This window comes from Panthera uncia, chromosome X, assembly GCF_023721935.1.
Source record: "Panthera uncia isolate 11264 chromosome X, Puncia_PCG_1.0, whole genome shotgun sequence".
In the NCBI taxonomy this organism is placed as follows: Eukaryota; Metazoa; Chordata; class Mammalia; order Carnivora; family Felidae; genus Panthera; species Panthera uncia.
The window spans coordinates 73,392,732-73,413,542 of record NC_064817.1 but is presented as its reverse complement, the minus strand read 5'-3'; the positions used below and the strand labels follow the sequence as shown (position 1 = coordinate 73,413,542).

Here is a 20,811-nt window from a genome sequence, read left to right as displayed (position 1 = left end):
AATTTTGAAACCTTTTAATTCAGTCTCAGAAGTCTGAGGTGTGAAAAGTAGTCCTCCAAGGTAAACCTTAGTACCTCACCATTTCCACTTTACACTGTAAATAGGTAAATAAAAGTCTTGCATCAAAGTTATGTAGTTGTTTGAGGGACAATAGTGGCAACTTTTGAATTATGAGAAATAAAGAAAGGAATAAAAAAGAGCCCCAATATTCACTTCTCAGGTGGGAAATTACAGTAATGTTTTTCTCTTCAAAGTGCCAAAAACTATGACAAGTATCTACAGATACCTTGCCAGCATAGTGGTCAAGTATAATGGTTAATAACAAAGACTCTGAAGCCAGACTGCCTGGGTTTGAATCTGTCATTTATTAGCTGAGGAACCCTGTGCAAATTACATGCACTTTCTCTGTTTTCTCATCTCTAAAATACAGATAACAAGTTAATAGATTTTAAATAAATAATATTACCTACACTGCACAGGGTTATTATGAGATTCAAATAAGTTCATATGTTTAGTGTACTTAACTGCTATTTTTTATTCTTGTTACTATTATTTCCCTTACTTTTTTTCCCTAAAAATTGAGGATTAACAAGACATTACCTTTTCAATTTAATGGAAATGTTAACATAAATAAAAATGTCTTATTCCTACAAATACTATCATAAAGAACTTGATGTTTTACGGATATTAATTCTGTACCATTGATTCCATGTATAATCTCTAATAATTAGCACAATCTCTAATAATCAGCTTGCTATTTCATGTAAAGTGTGTTAATGACTCCAGGTACATACAAAGAGCCCAATCTGTTTTAAACCACAAAATATCAGACATCAAAAATTAGTAAGGTCCATAAAACTGAATGCAACTCAGTTTTATTCTGGTTTCTGTTAGGAAGCACATGCATACCATCAACTTATGTTAAACAAGCAGACATGTTAGATGTGAGGACAGTGCATCTTCACTGTCATGTTACTAAGTCCTTATAAATTATTTCAAAAACACAAAAAGCATCACAGAAGTTATTACCCCAACTTATGTAAATTTCCACTGACCCCCCCCCATTAAAAGAACATACTTATTTTGATTCAAAGAACACTTTCTTAAAATTAAATGTACTTTTAAAGAAATATGACCAGTTTTATGCAACTTATTTAGGATTACAAAAATGATTTTAGAATATGGTTGCTTGCAAAGAGATTATATAAATCATAGTGTTTTAGAATTGGGAAGAAACTTGAAAAATCATCTAGACCAACTTTCTCATTTCAGAAAAAAAGTAACTTGATAAATTTATAAGTCCCTGGTCCCTATCCCAGTGTTCACATTAAGATTCATTTCTTCACATCATCTTGAACTAATTCAATTTTTCTTTTAACTATTTAAGGAAAATTAAATTGGTTTAGATATGTATTATATCTTCAAACAACTCAAGAAAAAATATTAAGTAATCCCAAATAAGTTTGAGTACATATCCAACAGCCTAATTTCACTAAAAAATATGGTGGACATAAAAGCATTTAAATATGCAATCGAGCATTAAATCAAAATATCTTTGTTCCTGTCTCTTCATTGTCACTTTTGCAGTGCTAGCTTTTTACTGAGTAGCATTATTTACATATATATTTGATATTCCACTATGCCTTTCATTTCTATCTAGAAAATTGGCTTTTGCTTTCAGCTATATCTTGATAAGAAAATGAATATAAGCCACATACTTTTACCTCCTTAAATCACAAATAATATTGTACATTATTTGTAATTTCACAAAGAAAAAAATGGCACTGCTTAAAATATCATTTTTTTAAAGTTTAGCTATGAAAGAGCACATTTAAATGTTATGCCCATAAATTTTAATAAGTTTTACTATGATAGCCTCAGCTCAAAATATTTGTGGATTTTAAATTTAATAGCACATATCTAGCCAAAGTAATAAACTGAGCTTTCTATATTACATTAATTTCCCCTAATATTAATATTAATCTTTTACTTACTCAAAATTTACTTGGCTATCAAAAAGGAAAAAAATAGGTGTTTTCCAGGTTAGATTTACATAGAGATTTTAAAATTTTGGTTAAGGTATGTTTAAGGATATCAAAATCTTGTTGAGTTCTCATAATTCTTTATACTGATTTTTCAAAAAAAGAAAAGTCATTCTATTGATGAATCTTCCATTTTACTATACTTTGTAAACATCTAGACATTTTATATCTTACATACATCAATGCTTTAATGTCCACCCACTTTAGTAAAAAGGCAACATGCATAAGTAACATAACAACATGCTGCTAAAACCACCTTACCACATCATCTGCCAAAGTTTTTATTTGAATGTTCTATTAAAATCAAAAGGAAAAAAATACCTGTCAGATAAGAGAAATTCATAGATCAAACAAATAATTGAATGATGCCCATTTATCTTATGAACTATAACTAATCGAAAAGAATTAGCAAGTTTAAATATATAACTATATACATTCTTTACAAAAGGAGAAAAAAAATTTTAAGGATTAAAAATGAAGATTTGTAGGGGAGATACTTATGTCTTTTAAAGTTGATTTGACTTAAGATCCCAAAGTCAGATTTGGATCAGATACCATTACCATAGTGCTCAAACATGAGAAAAGATATAGCAAAATCATAACCCCTTTCAAGTTTGTTCAAAGTTTTAGAATTTAAAATGTTTTTAAAATAAATTTTAAAAAAAGGAGAAATGTCACACTTAATAGTAATCAAATAGCTGAGTGTAGAACTCAGTTACTCTGATATTTAAAAGGCATCTTTATAAATATTCTAGATAAAATTGAATTCACTGATTCTGTTAATATATACCCATTTCTAAAAAACTCCAACACTTGTTTTTTGCATGGGATTTTCTACTTCTAATGCTGAAAAGCAATGAAAATGGTGTATCCTAATTAATACAGTGGTTAATACAAACTACCAAACAATAAAATGGGCACCACTATTTGGAGAACTAGAGTGCAGCAATACTAAAGTAATAAAGCAATATTACATTAAAGCAAAGTAATATTTAATAACTTAGTAATCTTCCATGATTTAGAAAATAATTCAAGATCTTACAATAACATATGATCAGCATGAAGGGCAGTTATTATTATATCATAAATATGTTGAAATGCTAATTAAAATTATGATTAGGAAGGAAAAAGATTTTTTAATTGTTATTAGGAATTGAAATTAATCTTTCTGCCACACCCTGTACATTTAGTTCTTATAACAGAAGCTAAATGATATGCATCAACTTGGTTGTGCATGCTCACATTCCTTTTTACTAAGGAATCTGTGGTCAAAAGGCCCCGAATAGCCAAAGTAATTTTGAAGAAGAAGACCAAAGCAGGAGGCATCACAATCCCAGACTTTAGCCTCTACTACAAAGCTGTCATCATCAAGACAGCATGGTATTGGCATAAAAACAGACACATAGACCAATGGAATAGAATAGAAACCCCAGAACTAGACCCACAAACGTATGGCCAACTCATCTTTGACAAAGCAGGAAAGAACATCCAATGGAAAAAAGACAGTCTCTTTAACAAATGGTGCTGGGAGAACTGGACAGCAACATGCAGAAGGTTGAAACTAGACCACTTTCTCACACCATTCACAAAAATAAACTCAAAATGGATAAAGGACCTGAATGTGAGACAGGAAACCATCAAAACCTTAGAGGAGAAAGCAGGAAAAGACCTCTCTGACCTCAGCCGTAGCAATCTCTTACTCGGCACATCCCCAAAGGCAAGGGAATTAAAAGCAAAAGTGAATTACTGGGACCTTATGAAGATAAAAAGCTTCTGCACAGCAAAGGAAACAACCAACAAAACTAAAAGGCAACCAACGGAATGGGAAAAGATATTTGCAAATGACACATCGGACGAAGGGCTAGTATCCAAAATCTATAAAGAGCTCACCAAACTCCACACCCGAAAAACAAATAACCCAGTGAAGAAATGGGCAGAAAACATGAATAGACACTTCTCTAAAGAAGACATCCGGATGGCCAACAGGCACATGAAAAGATGTTCAACGTCGCTCCTTATCAGGGAAATACAAATCAAAACCACACTCAGATACCACCTCACGCCAGTCAGAGTGGCCAAAATGAAGAAATCAGGGGACTATAGATGCTGGAGAGGATGTGGAGAAACAGGAACCCTCTTGCACTGTTGGTGGGAATGCAAATTGGTGCAGCCGCTCTGGAAAGCAGTGTGGAGGTTCCTCAGAAAATTAAAAATAGACCTACCCTATGACCCAGCAATAGCACTGCTAGGAATTTATCCAAGGGATACAGGAGTACTGATGCATAGGGGCACTTGTACCCCAATGTTTATAGCGGCACTCTCAACAATAGCCAAATTATGGAAAGAGCCTAAATGTCCATCAACTGATGAATGGATAAAGAAATTGTGGTTTATATACACAATGGAATACTACGTGGCAATGAGAAAAAATGAAATATGGCCTTTTGTAGCAACATGGATGGAACTGGAGAGTGTTATGCTAAGTGAAATAAGCCATACAGAGAAAGACAGATACCATATGGTTTCACTCTTATGTGGATCCTGAGAAACGTAACAGAAACCCATGGGGGAGGGGAAGGAAAAAAAAAAAAAAAGAGGTTAGAGTGGGAGAGAGCCAAAGCATAAGAGACTGTTAAAAACTGAAAACAAACTGAGGGTTGATGGGGGGTGGGAGGGAGGGCAGAGTGGGTGATGGGTATTGAGGAGGGCACCTTTTGGGATGAGCACTGGGTGTTGTATGGAAACCAATTTGACAGTAAATTTCATATATTAAAAAATTAAAAAAAATAAAAAATAAAAAAAAAAGGAATCTGTGGTCATCCCACTAGTAAGGAGAATTCATTATGAGTTCTAACTAAGTGAGAATTATTTGGTCTCAGGATCTCTTGAAATTGTTCTTCAAATACCACCAACCAAATGCTTTTAAGGATCATCTTTCTCTGGATCAACTAGGACAAATACACTATTATATGTATAGTTTTTTTTTTCTACTTTTAATTCATTGATTCCCTCAGGGACACTACACATCTACATTTCTGTATGAGGTCTTCATCACATCTGCTAACACAAACCTCAATCAATCTTTATTGCCTAGGAGAAAAAAGAAGGGGGAACTGAAGCCATTTTAAGAGAGATCAATCCACAGCAGGACTATCTTTACGTGGCATTTTCTCTTTAATTTTCCTTCTGGGTTAAAGAAAACTTTTATGCCCCATGGCAAGCTTCAGGATTGCCTGTAATATAAAATCAGAGTGAGAAATGTCATCTCTAAAGTACCTCAACTACCCTGCCACATTCCAGATATGTACCTGTCCACCTGTGTTATTAGTAAGTATATTAGACAATTCTTCAAGCAATTGCTACTTTTCTTCTTTTTCCATTCTTTGGGGTTATAAACTCAAAATTAAATGCACATCTGTATCTTCAAAGTGAGAATGTAAATTAGGTGAAATATGATTTAATTTAGTCAAATTATCTAACTTAAGGTTTAAATATGTCTAGAATGCTTTAAATATATATCTCAATTGAATGTATGTTGACAGTTTGATCATGGGGTACAGAAACAAGAAAAAAAGTATTACTAGTAATATTTCCACCTTCTCTTATGGGAAGAAATTTGAGTTTTATTTTCTACTCTCACTTTTTTATTAAATTTTTTTTCTATATTTAATCACATAGTATGGCATTAGAGACTATTAAAGTTGGACAGAATTTAAGATAATCTGGTCAAAACTTTTCATTTTACAAATGATGAAACTGAAGCTTGAAAGAGGCTAAGTAATCTGTCCAAGGCCCACAAATCTATCTGGTTACAAGTGCATGCTAACTTTCAGTCAACATACCAACTTTTCAGTTAGTATAATCAAGATCTACAATACTAGGACTGAATTACTGACTTGAAACAATTCATAGTAATCTCAAATTCACAGATACCCCCTTTAAATGTCTTTTCACATCTTTATCCAGGGAGTCAAGCATCTTATCAAAGAGCATTCCCCTGGCACCCAAAGTCCTTCCCCAACACATCTTACATGTAATCCTGCAAGGCCCTACTGATCTGTACTCTCTTCAGACCCCTCTAACCTCATTTCTTGCTACTGTCGCTTTAATTCCCTCAGCTCCAGTCACGCTGACCACTTTACTCTTCTTCAATAATGCAATAAAACACATGCACTGGCTCTTCCCGCTGCCTGGAATACCCTTTTCGATTTCCATATTTCCATATCCATTACTCCATAATCCCTCCTTAAAAGGAGTTTTTTGCTCAATGAGACCCAATCTGTCCATCCTATTTAAATGGAAACACCAAGGGTAGAAGATGGCAGTGGAGTAGGAGGACCCTAGGCTCACCTCATCCCAGAAAACAACTAGATAACTATCAAATCACCTAATACCTCAGAAATTGACATAAAAATTGACAGAACAAACTCCACAATTAAAGGTAGAGAAAAGGACACATCGAAGAAGGTAGGAAGTGCAGAGACACAGTTTGGGAGGGAAACATCTTCCCCACTGCAGTAGGGAGGGAGCTGCAATCACAGAGAAAAGCGAGAGATAGACTAACATACAGGGAAGCACAAAGGGAAAATAAAATCCCTGTAGAAACCGTCTTGGAAAGTAAGAGGGGCTGAATTTCATGACTTCTGACAAGAAGCAGGGCTTAAACCCTGGAATTGTAAAGGTCAATGGGCTTGGCTGCAATAGAGCCTAGAGGATATTAGGGCTGCTCTTGGAGAGAAGGCAGGCAGGCAAAAAGACCTATGGACAAACAGCATGGCAACAGTGATCTGAAGAGCACCTAGGCCACAATATGGGGAGTTTATTGGCTCATTTCAGAATGCATCCCAGAGAGGCGGCAAAGAGAGACCCTCAGAGAACAAAGAAACTGGCAGGTGCCATTTCCCTCCACTGCCTTTCTTCATGAGCACAGGGCTACCTGTGGGAAACATCGCTGTGCCAACACTTGCTACCTAACTTGCTTACACCAAATCCCACTCTCCATACCCCGGTAGAACCACAATTCTGGAAGTGCCACTTTCACTTGCCTCAGTGGCAGTGCTGTGGACCTCTGAATCGAAACTAGTCTAAACCTCTTATCACATTGCATCCACCCACTTGGGAGATTTGCAGTATTGGTTTTGGCAGCAGTGAAAAGGTCTTGTTTCACAAGCAGACCAGAGCACACCTAGTCAAAATGGGCCACATTCAGTCCAGGGACCAAACATTGCTAACAAAAGGCAAAGAAAGTCTCTGCAGATGACTGGCCTGAAGGATAAAGTGGCCAGGAAAAAACATTACAGTACACGGAGCACACTAGAAGACACTGCCCAAAATGCCAGACCCTGGGAAATAGGGAAAACCACTACAGGACCTCTTCTTCATAACGCCATGACCCACAAGAACAGGAGACATAGCTGACTTCCCTAACACAGAGAAACAGACACAGAGACTTACACAAAATGAGAAGACAGAGTAATATATCCCATATGAAAGAACTGGACAAAACTACAGCCAGTGATCTAAGTGAAACAGATATAAGTAACATGCCTGATGGAGTATGTAAAGCAATGATCATAAGGGTACTCACTTGGCTTGAGGAAACAGCGGAAGACATGAGTGAGACAAATAACACAGAGATAAGGAATAACACAGAGATAAAAGCCATAAATGAACTGAGAAACATTCTTGATGGAATGAAGAGAAGGCTGGAAAAAGCAGAGGGAGTAATTAATGACCTAGAAAGCAGAGTAATGAAAACTAGCCAAGCTGCACAAAAGCAAGAAAAAATAATTGTGCAAAATGAGAATAGATTTAGGGAATACAGTGACTCTATCAAATGTATAACATTTATAGTACAGGAGTCCCAGAAGGAGAAGCCAGAGAAAAGGGGGCAGAAAATTTATTAAAAGAAATAATAGCTGAAAACTTCCCTAATCTGGGGAAGGAAACAGATATCCAGATTCAGGAGGCTAAGGGAAATCCTATGAAAATCAACAAAAGCTGACCCACACCAAGATATATTGTATTTAAATTGCCAAAATACAGCAAAAAAGAAAAAGTTATAAAGCAGCAAGACCAAAGAAGACATAACATACAAAGGAAGCCCCATAAGGATACCAGGGGATTTTTCATCAGAAACTTGGAAAACCAAAAGGGAGGGGCATGGCATATTCAAAGTGCTGAATCAGCAGCCAAGAATACTCTATCGAGCCAGGCTATCATTCAGAACAGGAGGAGAGATAAAGTGTCCCAGACAAACAAACACTGAAGGAGTCCATGACCACTAAACCAACCCTGTAAGAAATACTAAAGTGGACTCTGAGTGGAAAGGAGAAACCAAAAGTGACAGTATGAAGGTATGAGATACAAAAGTAGTAAAAATATATTTTTCTGTAAAAAAAAGTTAGTCAAATACCCCACAAAATAAAATGATATAAAATATGACACTATATACCTAAAACATGTGGACAAGAATGGGTTCAAACTTATATGACCATCAACTTAATATAGACTGTTATATGAAGAAGAGATTATATACAAACAGAATGGTAACCATACATTAAAAACAACTAATAAAAATTCAAAGAATAAAGAGAAAAATTCCAAATATATCACTAAAAAAATCAGCAAACCATAAAAGGGAGACATACAAGAAAGAATCAGAGAAAGTCTTCAGAAATAAACACAAAACAAGTAATAAAATGGTAATAAATATATATCTATCAATAATTACTTTGAAAGTAAATAGACTAAATGCTCCAATCAACAGACATAGGGTGTCAGAATGGATGAAAAATAAGACCCATCTATATGCTGCCTATAAGACACTCATTTTAGACCTAAAGACATCTGCAGATCTAAAGTGAGGGGATAGAAAAACATCTATGATGCAAAAGAATATCAAAAGAAAGCCAGAGTAGCAATATTTATATCAGACAAAGTAGACTTTAAAACAAAGACTAACAAGAGACAAAGATGGAGAGAGAGTATGTAATAATAAAGGGAATTATACAAGAATATATAACAGTTGTAAAAATTTATACCCTCAACATTAGAAGCACACAAATATATTAAATAGTTAATAACAAACATAAAGGAATGAATCAATAATAACACAATAATAATAGGGAACTTAAATACCCCACTTACATCAATGGACAAATCATCTAAGCAGAAAAATGAACAAGGAAACAATGGCTTTAAATGACACATTGAACCACATGGATCTAACAGATATATTTAGAGCACTGCATTCTAAAACAGCAGAATACACATTCTTCTCAAGGGCAAACTGATCATTCTCCAGAATAGATAACATATAGGCCATAAAACAAGCCTTAACAAATTCAGGATTTAAGTCATACCATACATCTTTTCTGCCCACGATGCTATGAAACTAGAAATCGCCCACAAGAGAAAATCTGGAAAGCCACAAATACGTGGAACTTAAACAATATACTACTGAACAATTAATGGGCCAACCAGGAAATCAAAGAAGAAATTAAAACATACATGGAAACAAATTAAAGTAAAAACACAACGGTCCCAAAATTTGGGGATAAAGCAAAAGCAGTTCTAAGAGAGAAGTTTATAGCAAGAAAAATCTCAAACAACCTAACCTGACATCTGAAGGAGGTAGAAAAAGAACAACAAACAAAACCTGAAACCAGCACAAAGAAGAAATTAATGAAAATTTGAAAAGAAATAAATGATATAGAACCTAAAAAAAACCCATAGAACAGATCAAAGAAACCAGGAGCTGGTTCTTTGAAAAAATTAATTAGTAAACCTCTAGCCAGTCTTATCAAGAAAAAGAGAGAAAGTACGCAAATAAATAAAATCACCAATGACAGAGAAGAAATAACAAACAACACCACAAAAATACAGTTATAAGAGAATATTATGAAACACAATATGCCAACAAAATGGACAACCTAGAAGAAACACTTAAATTCCTAGAAACATATAAACTAACAAAAGTGGAATAGAAAGAAATAGAAAATTTGAACATGCCTATTACCAGCAATGAAATTTAATCAGTAATCAAACAAAACTTGCAACAAACAGATGTCCAAGACCAGATGGCTTCACAGGTGAATTCTACCAAACATATAAAGAAGAATTAATACCTATTCTTAGAATTAATACTGATCCTTCTCAAATTATTCTAAAAAATAGAAGAGGAAAGACAACTTCTCAACTCATTCTATGTGGCCAGCATTACCCTGATACCAAAACCAGATAAAGACACCATTAAAAAAGAGAACTATAGGCCAATATCCCTAATGAACATAGGTGCAAAAATCCACAACAAAATACTAGCAAATCAAATCTAACAATACATTTAAAAAATAATTCACCATGATCAAGTGGGATTTATTCCCAGGATGCAAGCGTGGTTCAATATTCAAAACTCAATCAACATACTACACCACATCAATAAGAAAAAGGATAAAAACCATATGACGATTTCAATAGATGAAGAAAAAGCATTTGAAAAACTACAACATTCACTCATGATAAAAACCCACAACAAAGCAGGTTTGGAGGAAACATACCTCAAAATAATAAAGACCATCCATGAAAATCCAACAGCTAAAATCATACTCAGTGGGGAAAAACTGAGAGCTTTTCCCCTAAGGTCAGTAACAAGACAACGAAGTTCTTCTTACCACTTTTATTAAACATACTAGTACAGGTCCTAGCCACAGCAATCAGAGAGCAAAAAAAGAAATAAAAGTGATCCAAATTGGTAAGAAAGAAGTAAAACTTCCACTATATACATATGACATGATACTATATGTAGAAGACCCACCAAAAAATCCCAAAACCCAAAAACCCACTCCACCAAAAAAAAAAAAAAATCCTAGAACTGATAAATGAATTCAGTAGGGTTGCAAGATTAAACAATCAATATACAGAAATCTGTAGCATTTCTATACACTAATAATGAAGCTGCAGAAAGAGAAAGTAAGAAAACAATCCCATTTAGAGTTGCATCAAAAATAATAAAATACATAGAAATAAACTTAACCAAAGAGGTGAATGACCTGTTCCCTGAAAACTATAAAATGCTGATGGAAAAAATTCAAGAGGACACAAAGAAATGGAAAAACATTCCATCCTCATGGATTGGAAGAATAAACATTGTTAAAATGTCTATACTACCCAAAGCAATCTACACATTCAATGCAATCCCTATCAAATACCAACAGCGTTTTTCACAGAACTAGAAGAATCCCAAAATTTGTATGCAACCACAAAGGACCCCAAGTAGTCAAAGCAATCCTAAAAAAGAAAAACAAAACTAGAGGTATCATGATTCCAGACTTCAAGTTATACAAAGCTGTAGTAATTAAAACAGTATGGTACTGGCACAAAAATAGATACAAAGATGGATGGAACAGAATAGAAAACTCAAAAATGAACTCACAACTATATAGCCAAATAATCTTCAAGAAAGTAGGAAAGATTATCCAATGAGAAAAATATAGTCTTTTCAACAAATGGTGCTATGAACACTGGATAGCTACATGTGAAAGAATAAAACTGGACCACTTTCTTGCAACACACAGAATAATAAACTCAATATAGGTTAAGGATCTAAAAGTGAGACCTGGGGTACCTGGGTGGCTCAATTGGTTAAGTGTCTGACTTCGACTCAGGTCATAATCTCGTGGTTCGTGGATTCAGGCCCCACATTTGGCACTGTGCTGATGGCTCAGAGCCTGAGGCCTGCTTTGGATTCTGTGTCTCCCTCTCTCTCTGTCCTTCCCCTGCTCACACGCACGTTTGTTCTCTCTCTCAAAAATAAACGAACATTAAAATATATATATATATTTTTTTAATTTTTTTAATGTTTATTTATTTTTGAGACAGAGAGAGACAGAGCATGAACAGGGGAGGGTCAGAGAGAGGGGGAGACACAGACTGTAAAGCAGGCTCCAGGCTCTGAGCTGTCAGCACAGAGCCCGACACAGGGCTTGACTCACAAACCATGAGATCATGACCTGAGCTGAAGTCAGAAGCTCAACCAACTGAGCCACCCAGGTGCCCCTATATTTTTTAAATGTGAGACCTGAAATCATAAACTTTGAAAACAGTGGTAGCAGCTTCTTACTAGATCTGTCTCCTGAGGCAAGGGAAACAAAAGCAAATATAATCTATTGGGATAACATCAAAATAAAAAGATTCTACACAGCAAAAGAAACAATTAACAAAACTAAAAGGCAGCCTATTGAATGGGAAAAGATATTTGCAAATGATACATCCAATAAAAGGTTAGTATCCAAAATTATAAAAAACTTATACAAATAAACATACAAACAATAAACAATCCAATTTAAAAATGGACAGACGTCATGAACAGACATTTCTCCAAAGAGGACACCCAGATGGGCAATAGATACATGGAAAGATGTTCACCATCAACTCTTCATCAGGGAAACACAAATCAAAACTACAATGAGATATCACCTCTCACTTGTCAGAATGGCCCAAATAAGAAACTCAAGAAACAAGTGTTAGTGAGGATGTAGAGAAAAAGGAATCATTGTGCCCTGTTGGTAGGAATGCAAACTGGGGCAGCCACTATGGAAAATATGGATGTTCCTCAAAATGTTAAAAAACAGAACTACCCTACATTCCAGCAATTGCACTACTAGGGTTTTACAAAAAGCATACAAAAATGCAAATTCAAAGTGATACATGCACCCTGATGTTTATACCAGCATTATTTACAATAGCCAAATTATGGAAGCAGCCAAGTGTCTACCCAGTGGATAAAGAGATGTGATATATATACATACATACATACATATATATATATATACATATATGATATGTGTGTATGTATGTATATATATATATATATATATATATCTCCTGGAATATTACTTAGCCATAAAAAAGAATGAAAGCTTGTCATTTTGCAATGACATAGGTGGAATTAGAGTATAATGCTAAGCAAAATAAGTCAGAGAAGGACAAATACCATATGAATTCACACATATATGTAATTTAAGAAACAAAGCAAATAATCAAAGGGAAAAAGAGAGAGACACAAACCAAGAAACACACTCTTAACTATAGAGAATAAATTGATAGTTACCAGGGGGAGGTGGAAGGAGGGATGCAGGTGTATAGAATTGTTGAATCACTACATTGTACACCTAAAATTAATATAACATTGATGTTAATTATACTTCAATTAAAAAAAGATATGTTCGTAAAAATGACAAAAATTTGATTCCCATAAAATAAAAATAAATATATAAATCCTCCTTCAGAAAAGTAAATTAATTAATAAAATACGTTATTGGATATGTTACATTTAAATTATCTTCAATAGAAAATAAATTTTTTCGGGGCACCTGGGTGGCTCAGTCAGTGAAGCTTGCAACTCTTGATTTGGGCTCAGGTCATGGTCTCAGTTTGTAAGTTTGAGCCCCACATCAGGCTCCACACTGATTCTCTCTCTCCCTCTTTCTCTGCCCCTCCCTTGCTCATTCTCTCTCTCTCTCTCTCTCTCTCTCTCTCTCTCTCTCTCTCTCTCAAAATAAATAAAACTTAAAAAAAATTTTTTAAGAAAATAATTTTTTTCTGCCAAACAAGTGTCTTTATGTATCAGTCAAAAAAGAAACATAGGAAAGGAGCTGGCAATAGTAAAAAACACCACCAAAACAAAAAGTTCAGGGAACTGTAAATAGCTGCTTGACAAGATTAAGCAGTCATTTTTACATAAACTGACCTTTAAAACATATTTTTACATGGTGTATTAAAATACATTTTCATCTATACTTGTGGTGAACATAACATAACAAATAAAGAAGCTGAATCACTATATTGTACATGTGACAGTAATGTAACATTGTGTGTCAACTATACTCAATTACAAAAAAATATTTTAAAGATTTATTATCCTCATTTTTTTACATTCATGAGGACATTCTACGGGGGAAAAGTCTCAAATTTTATCTGAATGTAATTTACATCCATCTCTCTCACACATGAGATGTAAGCAGACATTTTAGATTTTACTCTTGTGTATGAACTATAGCGCTACTGTTGAGTTAAATTTTTTTAAACAGAAAAACAAAAGTGGTCAAAAAAGAAACTTTATTAGAGTCACACCCATGAATTACAAGCACTGATTAAAGTCATTTTAGTAAGCTTTTACTATGCAAATCAAATTATAAGAATCATTACGATGAGGGCATATTGCACCAATGAGTATAGCGACCATATATATTCATTAAAATCAACTCTAGAAAAGCAATAAGCTTGTGCATTAGTCAAGCAATTAGAGTTTATGAAACTTCATTTGTGATCAGTTATATTAAATATAACGCAGTATAGTATTATATGAGTATTGTATAATCATAAAAGTATCACTCCAGGGTCTCAACCCCTTAAGAAAAAGAGAAATCGCTGATTTATGTATAAACTCTAATGCTGAAGTTCTGATTGAAATGCAAGAGTCATTATTGTAAGAAAATTAAGTTTTAATTTTCTCAGACAGAAATTAACAAAAACAGCAAGATATAAAGATTCAACTCCTATGGCTGTTACATGGTAATACAATGTTTTATAAAAACTGTGTAATTACTCTCATACAGAAATTGGACAACTAAATTGTATGTAATTCAAAAGTCTCACCACCAACTAAAAAACTTAGTCACAAAATTTTACTATGTTCTTTTTGAAATATGTAAGTTGGCCATCGCAATAAAAATGAAGGGTCAATTATTTATGTAGGTTTAACTTGTTTGCTAACAAGGACAGAGGCAACATGACACAGAAAACCATGTTCGGTTCAACTGAATAAATATTTGAGCACATATTATGCACCTGTTCAGTGCTGAGCACTAGGAATACAATCAAAAGCAAGATAAACATGCATTCTTCCTTAAAGGAGGTTGTAGTATAGTTGAAAGTGGGTGATGGGCATTGAGGAGGGCACCTGCTGGGAGGACCATTGGGTGTTGAATGGAAACCAATTTGACAATAAATTTCATATTGAAAAAAGAGAAAATGAGATAAATGAAAGATCACAATAGAGAAGTTCTGAGATCTCTAAAAGAGTAGTACCCTAAAATAAGCTCTATAGACAGAGGTTTTAGGGGAAGATGGCAGCATAGGAGGACGCTGGGCTCACATCGTCCATCTGATCACTGAGATTCCACCCATACCTGCCTAAATAACCCAGAAAACCACCAGAAGACTAGCAGAATGGACTTTCCAGAGCCAAGTGTAGACAAGAGACCCACAGAGGAGTGTGGAAGGGCAGTGAGGCGGTGTGTGCTACACGGACTGGTGGGAGGGAGCCGGGGCAGTGGAGGGGCAGCCCCTTGGACAAGAAAGAGCCCCTTGCAAAAGTGGAGGACCCAGACTCCATGAGTTCTGACAGCCAGCGGGACTGAACATCTGGAAGGGTAAAAGTCAACAGCTCTACTGAGAGAGTGGGAGGGCAAGAGGACACCAGGAGGGAGAGTTGTTGAGCCCCAGAAGACAGACCTCAGCTCGGTGGGAAACAAAAGCGCTGGCCAGCGCCATCTCCCTCTCCCATCCCCCAGCCAAAATCCCAAAGGGAACCAGTTCCAGTCACCCAACTTGCTTGCACCATGCAAACACCCAATGCTATGCTTCTGTAGATCCATGCTTCCAACTGGTCTGCCTCCCTCCAGTGCTGCAGGGCCCCTCCCGCAGGGGACCACCAACAGCAAAGCAAGCTGAGCCTGACCCTCCAACCCCTGTGCACATTGAGGATGCTCCCCAGCTAATATGCCAGATCCCATCAAAGGAGCATAACAACGCTGGCAGTGTGCAGATAGCCCAGACAGGGGCCACACCACTCCACAGTGAGTCCTGCCCCTGGGAGAGGGGAAGATAAGGTACACACCACTCTGACTGTGGCCACAGTGGTGGGCTGGGAAGACATCAGGTCTGACTGCAGCCCCGCCTACCAACACAAGTTAATCCAGAAAGCACAGGGGAAGTGTCCTGCAGTTCCGCACCACTCCAGGGACTATCCAAAATGACACAACGGAAGAAATCTCCTCAAAAGAAATTCCAGGAAGTAGCGACAGTTAACGAATTGATCAAAAACGATTTAAGCAACATGACAGAACAAGAATTTAAAATAAAGTCATAAAATTAATCCCTGGGCTTGAAAAAAGTATAGAGGACAGCAGAGAATCTATTGGTACAGAGATCAAGAGACTAAGAAATTGTCATGATGAGCTAAAAAATGCTATAAATGAGGTGGAAAATAAAATGGAGGTGACCGCAGCTCGGATTGAAGAGGCAGAGAAGAGAATAGATGAATTAGAAGATAAAATTGTGAAAAAAGAAGAAGCTGAGAAAAAGAGGGATAAAAAAAATCCAGGAGTATGAGGGGAGATTTAGAGAACTAAGTGATGTAGTCAAATGGAACAATACCCATATCGTAGGAATTCCTAAATAGAAGAGAGAGAAAGGGGCTGAAGGTGTACTTGAACAAAACATAGCTGAGAACTTCCCTGATCTGGGGAAGGAAAAAGGCATTGAAATCCAAAGGCACAGAGGACTCCCTTCAGATGTAACTTGAATCGGTCTTCTGCATGATATACCATAGTGAAACTGGCAAAATACAAGGATAAAGAGAAGATTCTGAAAGCAGCTACGGATAAACATGCTCTACCATATAAAAGGAGACCAATAAGACTAGTGGCAGAACTATCTACTGAAAATTGGCAGCCCAGAAAGGAATGGCAGGAAATATTCAATGTGACAAACAGAAAAAAAAAATTGCAGCCGAGAATCCTTTATCCAGCAAGTCTGTCATTCAGAACAGAAGGAAAGATAAAGGTCTTACCAAACAAACAAAAACTGAAGGAATTTATCACCACTAAACCAGCCCTACAAGATATCCTAAGGGGTATTCTGTGAGTGAAATGTTGCAAGAACCACAAAGTACCAGAGACATCCCTACAAGCATGAAACCTACAGACATCACAATGATTCTAAACTTGTATGTTTCAATAATAACAATGAATGTAAATGGATTAAATGCTCCAACCAAAAGACATAGGGTATCAGAAGTGATTAAAAAACAAGACACATCTATTTGCTGTCTACAAGAGACTCATTTTAGAACTGAGGACACCTTCAGATAGACAGTGAGGGAATGGAGAACTATTTATCATGATATTGGAAGTGAAAAGAAACCTGGAGTAATCATACATATGTCAGACAAACTAGACTTTAAATTAAAGGCTGTCATTGTTTAACATAGTCTTGGAAGTTCTAGCATCAGCAATCAGACAACAAAAGGAAATCAAAGGCATCAAAATTGGTGAGGATGAAGTTAAGCTTTCACTTTTTTCAGATGACATGATTTTATACATGGAAAATCCGATAGACTCCACCAGAAGTCTGATAGAACTGACACATGAATTTAGCAAAGTTGCAGGATACAAAATCAATGTACAGAAATCAGTTGCATTCTTATACACTAATAATGAAGCAACAAAAAGACAAATAAAGAAACGGATCCCATTAACAACTGCACCAAGAAGCATAAAATACCTAGGAATAAATCTAACCAAAGATGTAAAAGATCTGTATGCTGAAAACTATAGAAAGCTTATGAAGGAAATTGAAGAAGATATAAAGAAATGGAAAAACATTCCATACTCATGGATTGGAAGAATAAATATTGTCAAAATGTCAATACGACCCAAAGCTATCTACACATTCAATGCAATCCCAATCAAAATTGCAGCAGCATTCTTCTCGAAACTAGAACAAGCAATCCTAAAATTCATATAGAACCACAATAGACCCCGAATAGCCAAAGTAATTTTGAAGAAGAAGACCAAAGCAGGAGGCATCACAATCCCAGACTTTAGCCTCTACTCCAAAGCTGTAATCATCAAGACAGCATGGTATTGGCACAAAAACAGACATATAGACCAATGGAATAGAATAGAAACCCCAGAACTAGACCCACAAATGTATGGCCATCTTTGACAAAGCAGAAAAGAACATCCAATGGAAAAAAGACAGTCTCTTTAACAAATGGTGCTGGGAGAACTGGACAGCAACATGCAGAAGGTTGAAACTAGACCACTTTCTCACACCATTCAAAAAATAAACTCAAAATGGATAAAGAACCTGAATGTGAGACAGGAAACCATCAAAACCCTAGAGGAGAAAGCAGGAAAAGAACTCTCTGACCTCAGTCATAGCAATTTCTTACTTGACACATCCCCAAAGGCAAGGGAATTAAAAGCAAAAATGAACTACTGGGACCTTATGAAGATAAAAAGCTTCTGCACAGCAAAGGAAACAACCAACAAAACTAAAAGGCAACCAACGGAATGGGAAAAGATATTTGCAAATGGCATATCGGACAAAGGGCTAGTATCCAAAATCTATAAAGAGCTCACCAAACTCCACACCGGAAAAACAAATAACCCAGTGAAGAAATGGGCAGAAAACATGAATAGACACTTCTCTAAAGAAGACATCCGGATGGCCAACAGGCACATGAAAAGATGCTCAACGTTGCTCCTCATCAGGGAAATATAAATCAAAACCATACTCAGCACCTCACGCCAGTCAGAGTGGCCAAAATGAAGAAATCAGGAGACTATAGATGCTGGCGAGGATGTGGAGAAACAGGAACCCTCTTGTACTTTTGGGGGGAATGCAAATTGGTGCAGCCACTCTAGAAAACAGTGTGGAGGTTCCTCAAAAAATTAAAAATAGACCTACCCTATGACCCAGCAGTAGCACTGCTAGGAATTCACCCAAGGGATACAGGAGTACTGGTGCATAGGGGCACTTGTACCCCAATGTTTATAGCAGCACTCTCAACAATAGCCAAATTATGGAAAGAACTTAAATGTCCATCAACTGATGAATGGATAAAGAAATTGTGGTTCATATACACAATGGAGTACTACATGGCAATGAGAAAGAATGAAATATGGCCCATTGTAGCAACATGGATGGAACTGGAGAGTGTTATGCTAAGTGAATTAAGCCATACAGAGAAAGACAGATACCATATGGTTTCACTCTTATGTGGATCCTGAGAAACTTAAAAGAAACCCATGGGGGAGGGGAAGGAAAAAAAAAAAGAAGTTAGAGTGGAAGAGAGCCAAAGCATAAGAGACTGTTAAAAACTGAGAACAAACTGAGGGTTGATGGGGGGTGCGAGCGAGGGGAGGGTGGGTGATGGGTATTGAGGAGGGCACCTTTTGGGATGAGCACTGGGTGTTGTAATGGAAACCAATTTGACAATAAACTTCATATATTGAAGAAAGGCTGTAACAAGACATGAAGAAGGGCATTACATAATAATTACAGGGTCTATCTATCAGGAAGAGCTAACAATTATAAATGTCTATGCGCTGAATGCTGGAGCCGCAAATATATAAAATAGTTAATCACAAACATAAGCAACCTTATTGATAAGAATGTGGTCATTGCAGAGGACTTTAATACTCCACTTACAACAATAGATAGATCATCTAGACACAGGATCAATAAAGAAACAAGGGCCCTAAATGATACATTGGATCAGATGGACTTGACAGATATATTTAGAACTCCGCATCCCAAAGCAACAAAATATACTTTCTTCTCGAGTGCACACGGAACATTCTCCAAGATAGATCACATACTGGGTCACAAAACAGCCCTCAATAAATACAAAAGAATTGAGATCATACCATGCATAATTTCAAACCACAATGCTAGCTTGAAATCAACCACAGGAAAAAGTCTGGAAAACCTCCAAAAGCATGGAGGTTAAAGAACACCCTACTAAAGAATGAATGGGTCAACCAGGCAATTAGAGAAGAAATTAAAAAATATATGGAAACAAAGAAAATGAAAATACAACAATCCAAATGCTTTGGGATGCAGTAAAGGCAGTCCTGAGAGGAAAATACATTGCAATCCAGACCTATCTCAAGAAAAAAGAAAAATCCCAAATACAAAATCTAACAGCACACCTAAGGAAATAGAAGCAGAACAGCAAAGACACCCCAAACCCAGCAGAAGAAGAGAAATAAAGATCAGAGCAGAAATAAACAATAGAGAATCTAAAAAAACTGTAGAGCAGATCAATGAAACCAAGAGTTGGTTTTTTGAAAAAATATACAAAATTGATAAACCTCTAGCCAGGCTTCTCAAAAAGAAAAGGGAGATGACCCAAATAGATAAAATCATGAATGAAAATGGAATTGTTACAACCAATCACTCAGAAATACATGCAATTCTCAGGGAATACTATGAAAAACTATATGTCAACAAACTGGACAACCTGGAAGAAATGGAAAAATTCCTCAGCAACCACACACTTCCAAAACTCAAAAAGGAAGAAATAGAAAACTTGAACAGACCCATAAGCAGTGAAGAAATTGAATCAGTTTTCAAAAATCTCCCTACACATAAGAGACCAGGACCAGATGACTTCCCTGGGGAATTCTATCAGACATTTAAAGCAGAGATAATACCTATCCTTCTCAAGCTTTTCCAAAAAATAAAAAGGGAAGGGAAACTTCCAGACTCATTCTATGAAGCCAGCATTACTTTAATTCCTAAACCAGACAGAGACCCAGCAAAAAAAGAGAACTACAGGCCAATATCCCTGATGAATATGGATGCAAAAATTCTCAATCAGATACTAGAAAATCAAATTCAACAGCATATAAAAAGAATTACTCACCATGACCAAGTGGGATTCATTCCTGGGCTTCAGGGGTGGTTCAACATT

At 36.1% G+C, this 20,811-nt stretch overlaps 1 protein-coding gene across 6 annotated transcripts in view; it reads right to left on the bottom strand.

Moving 5' to 3' along the window:
• The window catches only part of DIAPH2 (diaphanous related formin 2), a 974,644-nt gene that overhangs the window by 912,530 nt on the left and 41,303 nt on the right, over positions 1-20,811 (bottom strand). For 4 of the 6 annotated variants that reach the window (XM_049644714.1, XM_049644712.1, XM_049644716.1 and 1 more), the window contains exon 2: positions 2,304-2,336. The exons of 1 other annotated variant lie outside the window; for it this stretch is intronic. In XM_049644714.1, coding sequence (XP_049500671.1) covers positions 2,304-2,336 — 33 coding nt within the window. Of the gene's footprint in view, positions 1-2,303; positions 2,337-13,152; positions 13,214-20,811 lie in introns of all 6 variants that reach the window. One more of the 6 variants, XM_049644717.1, reaches the window with a different exon arrangement.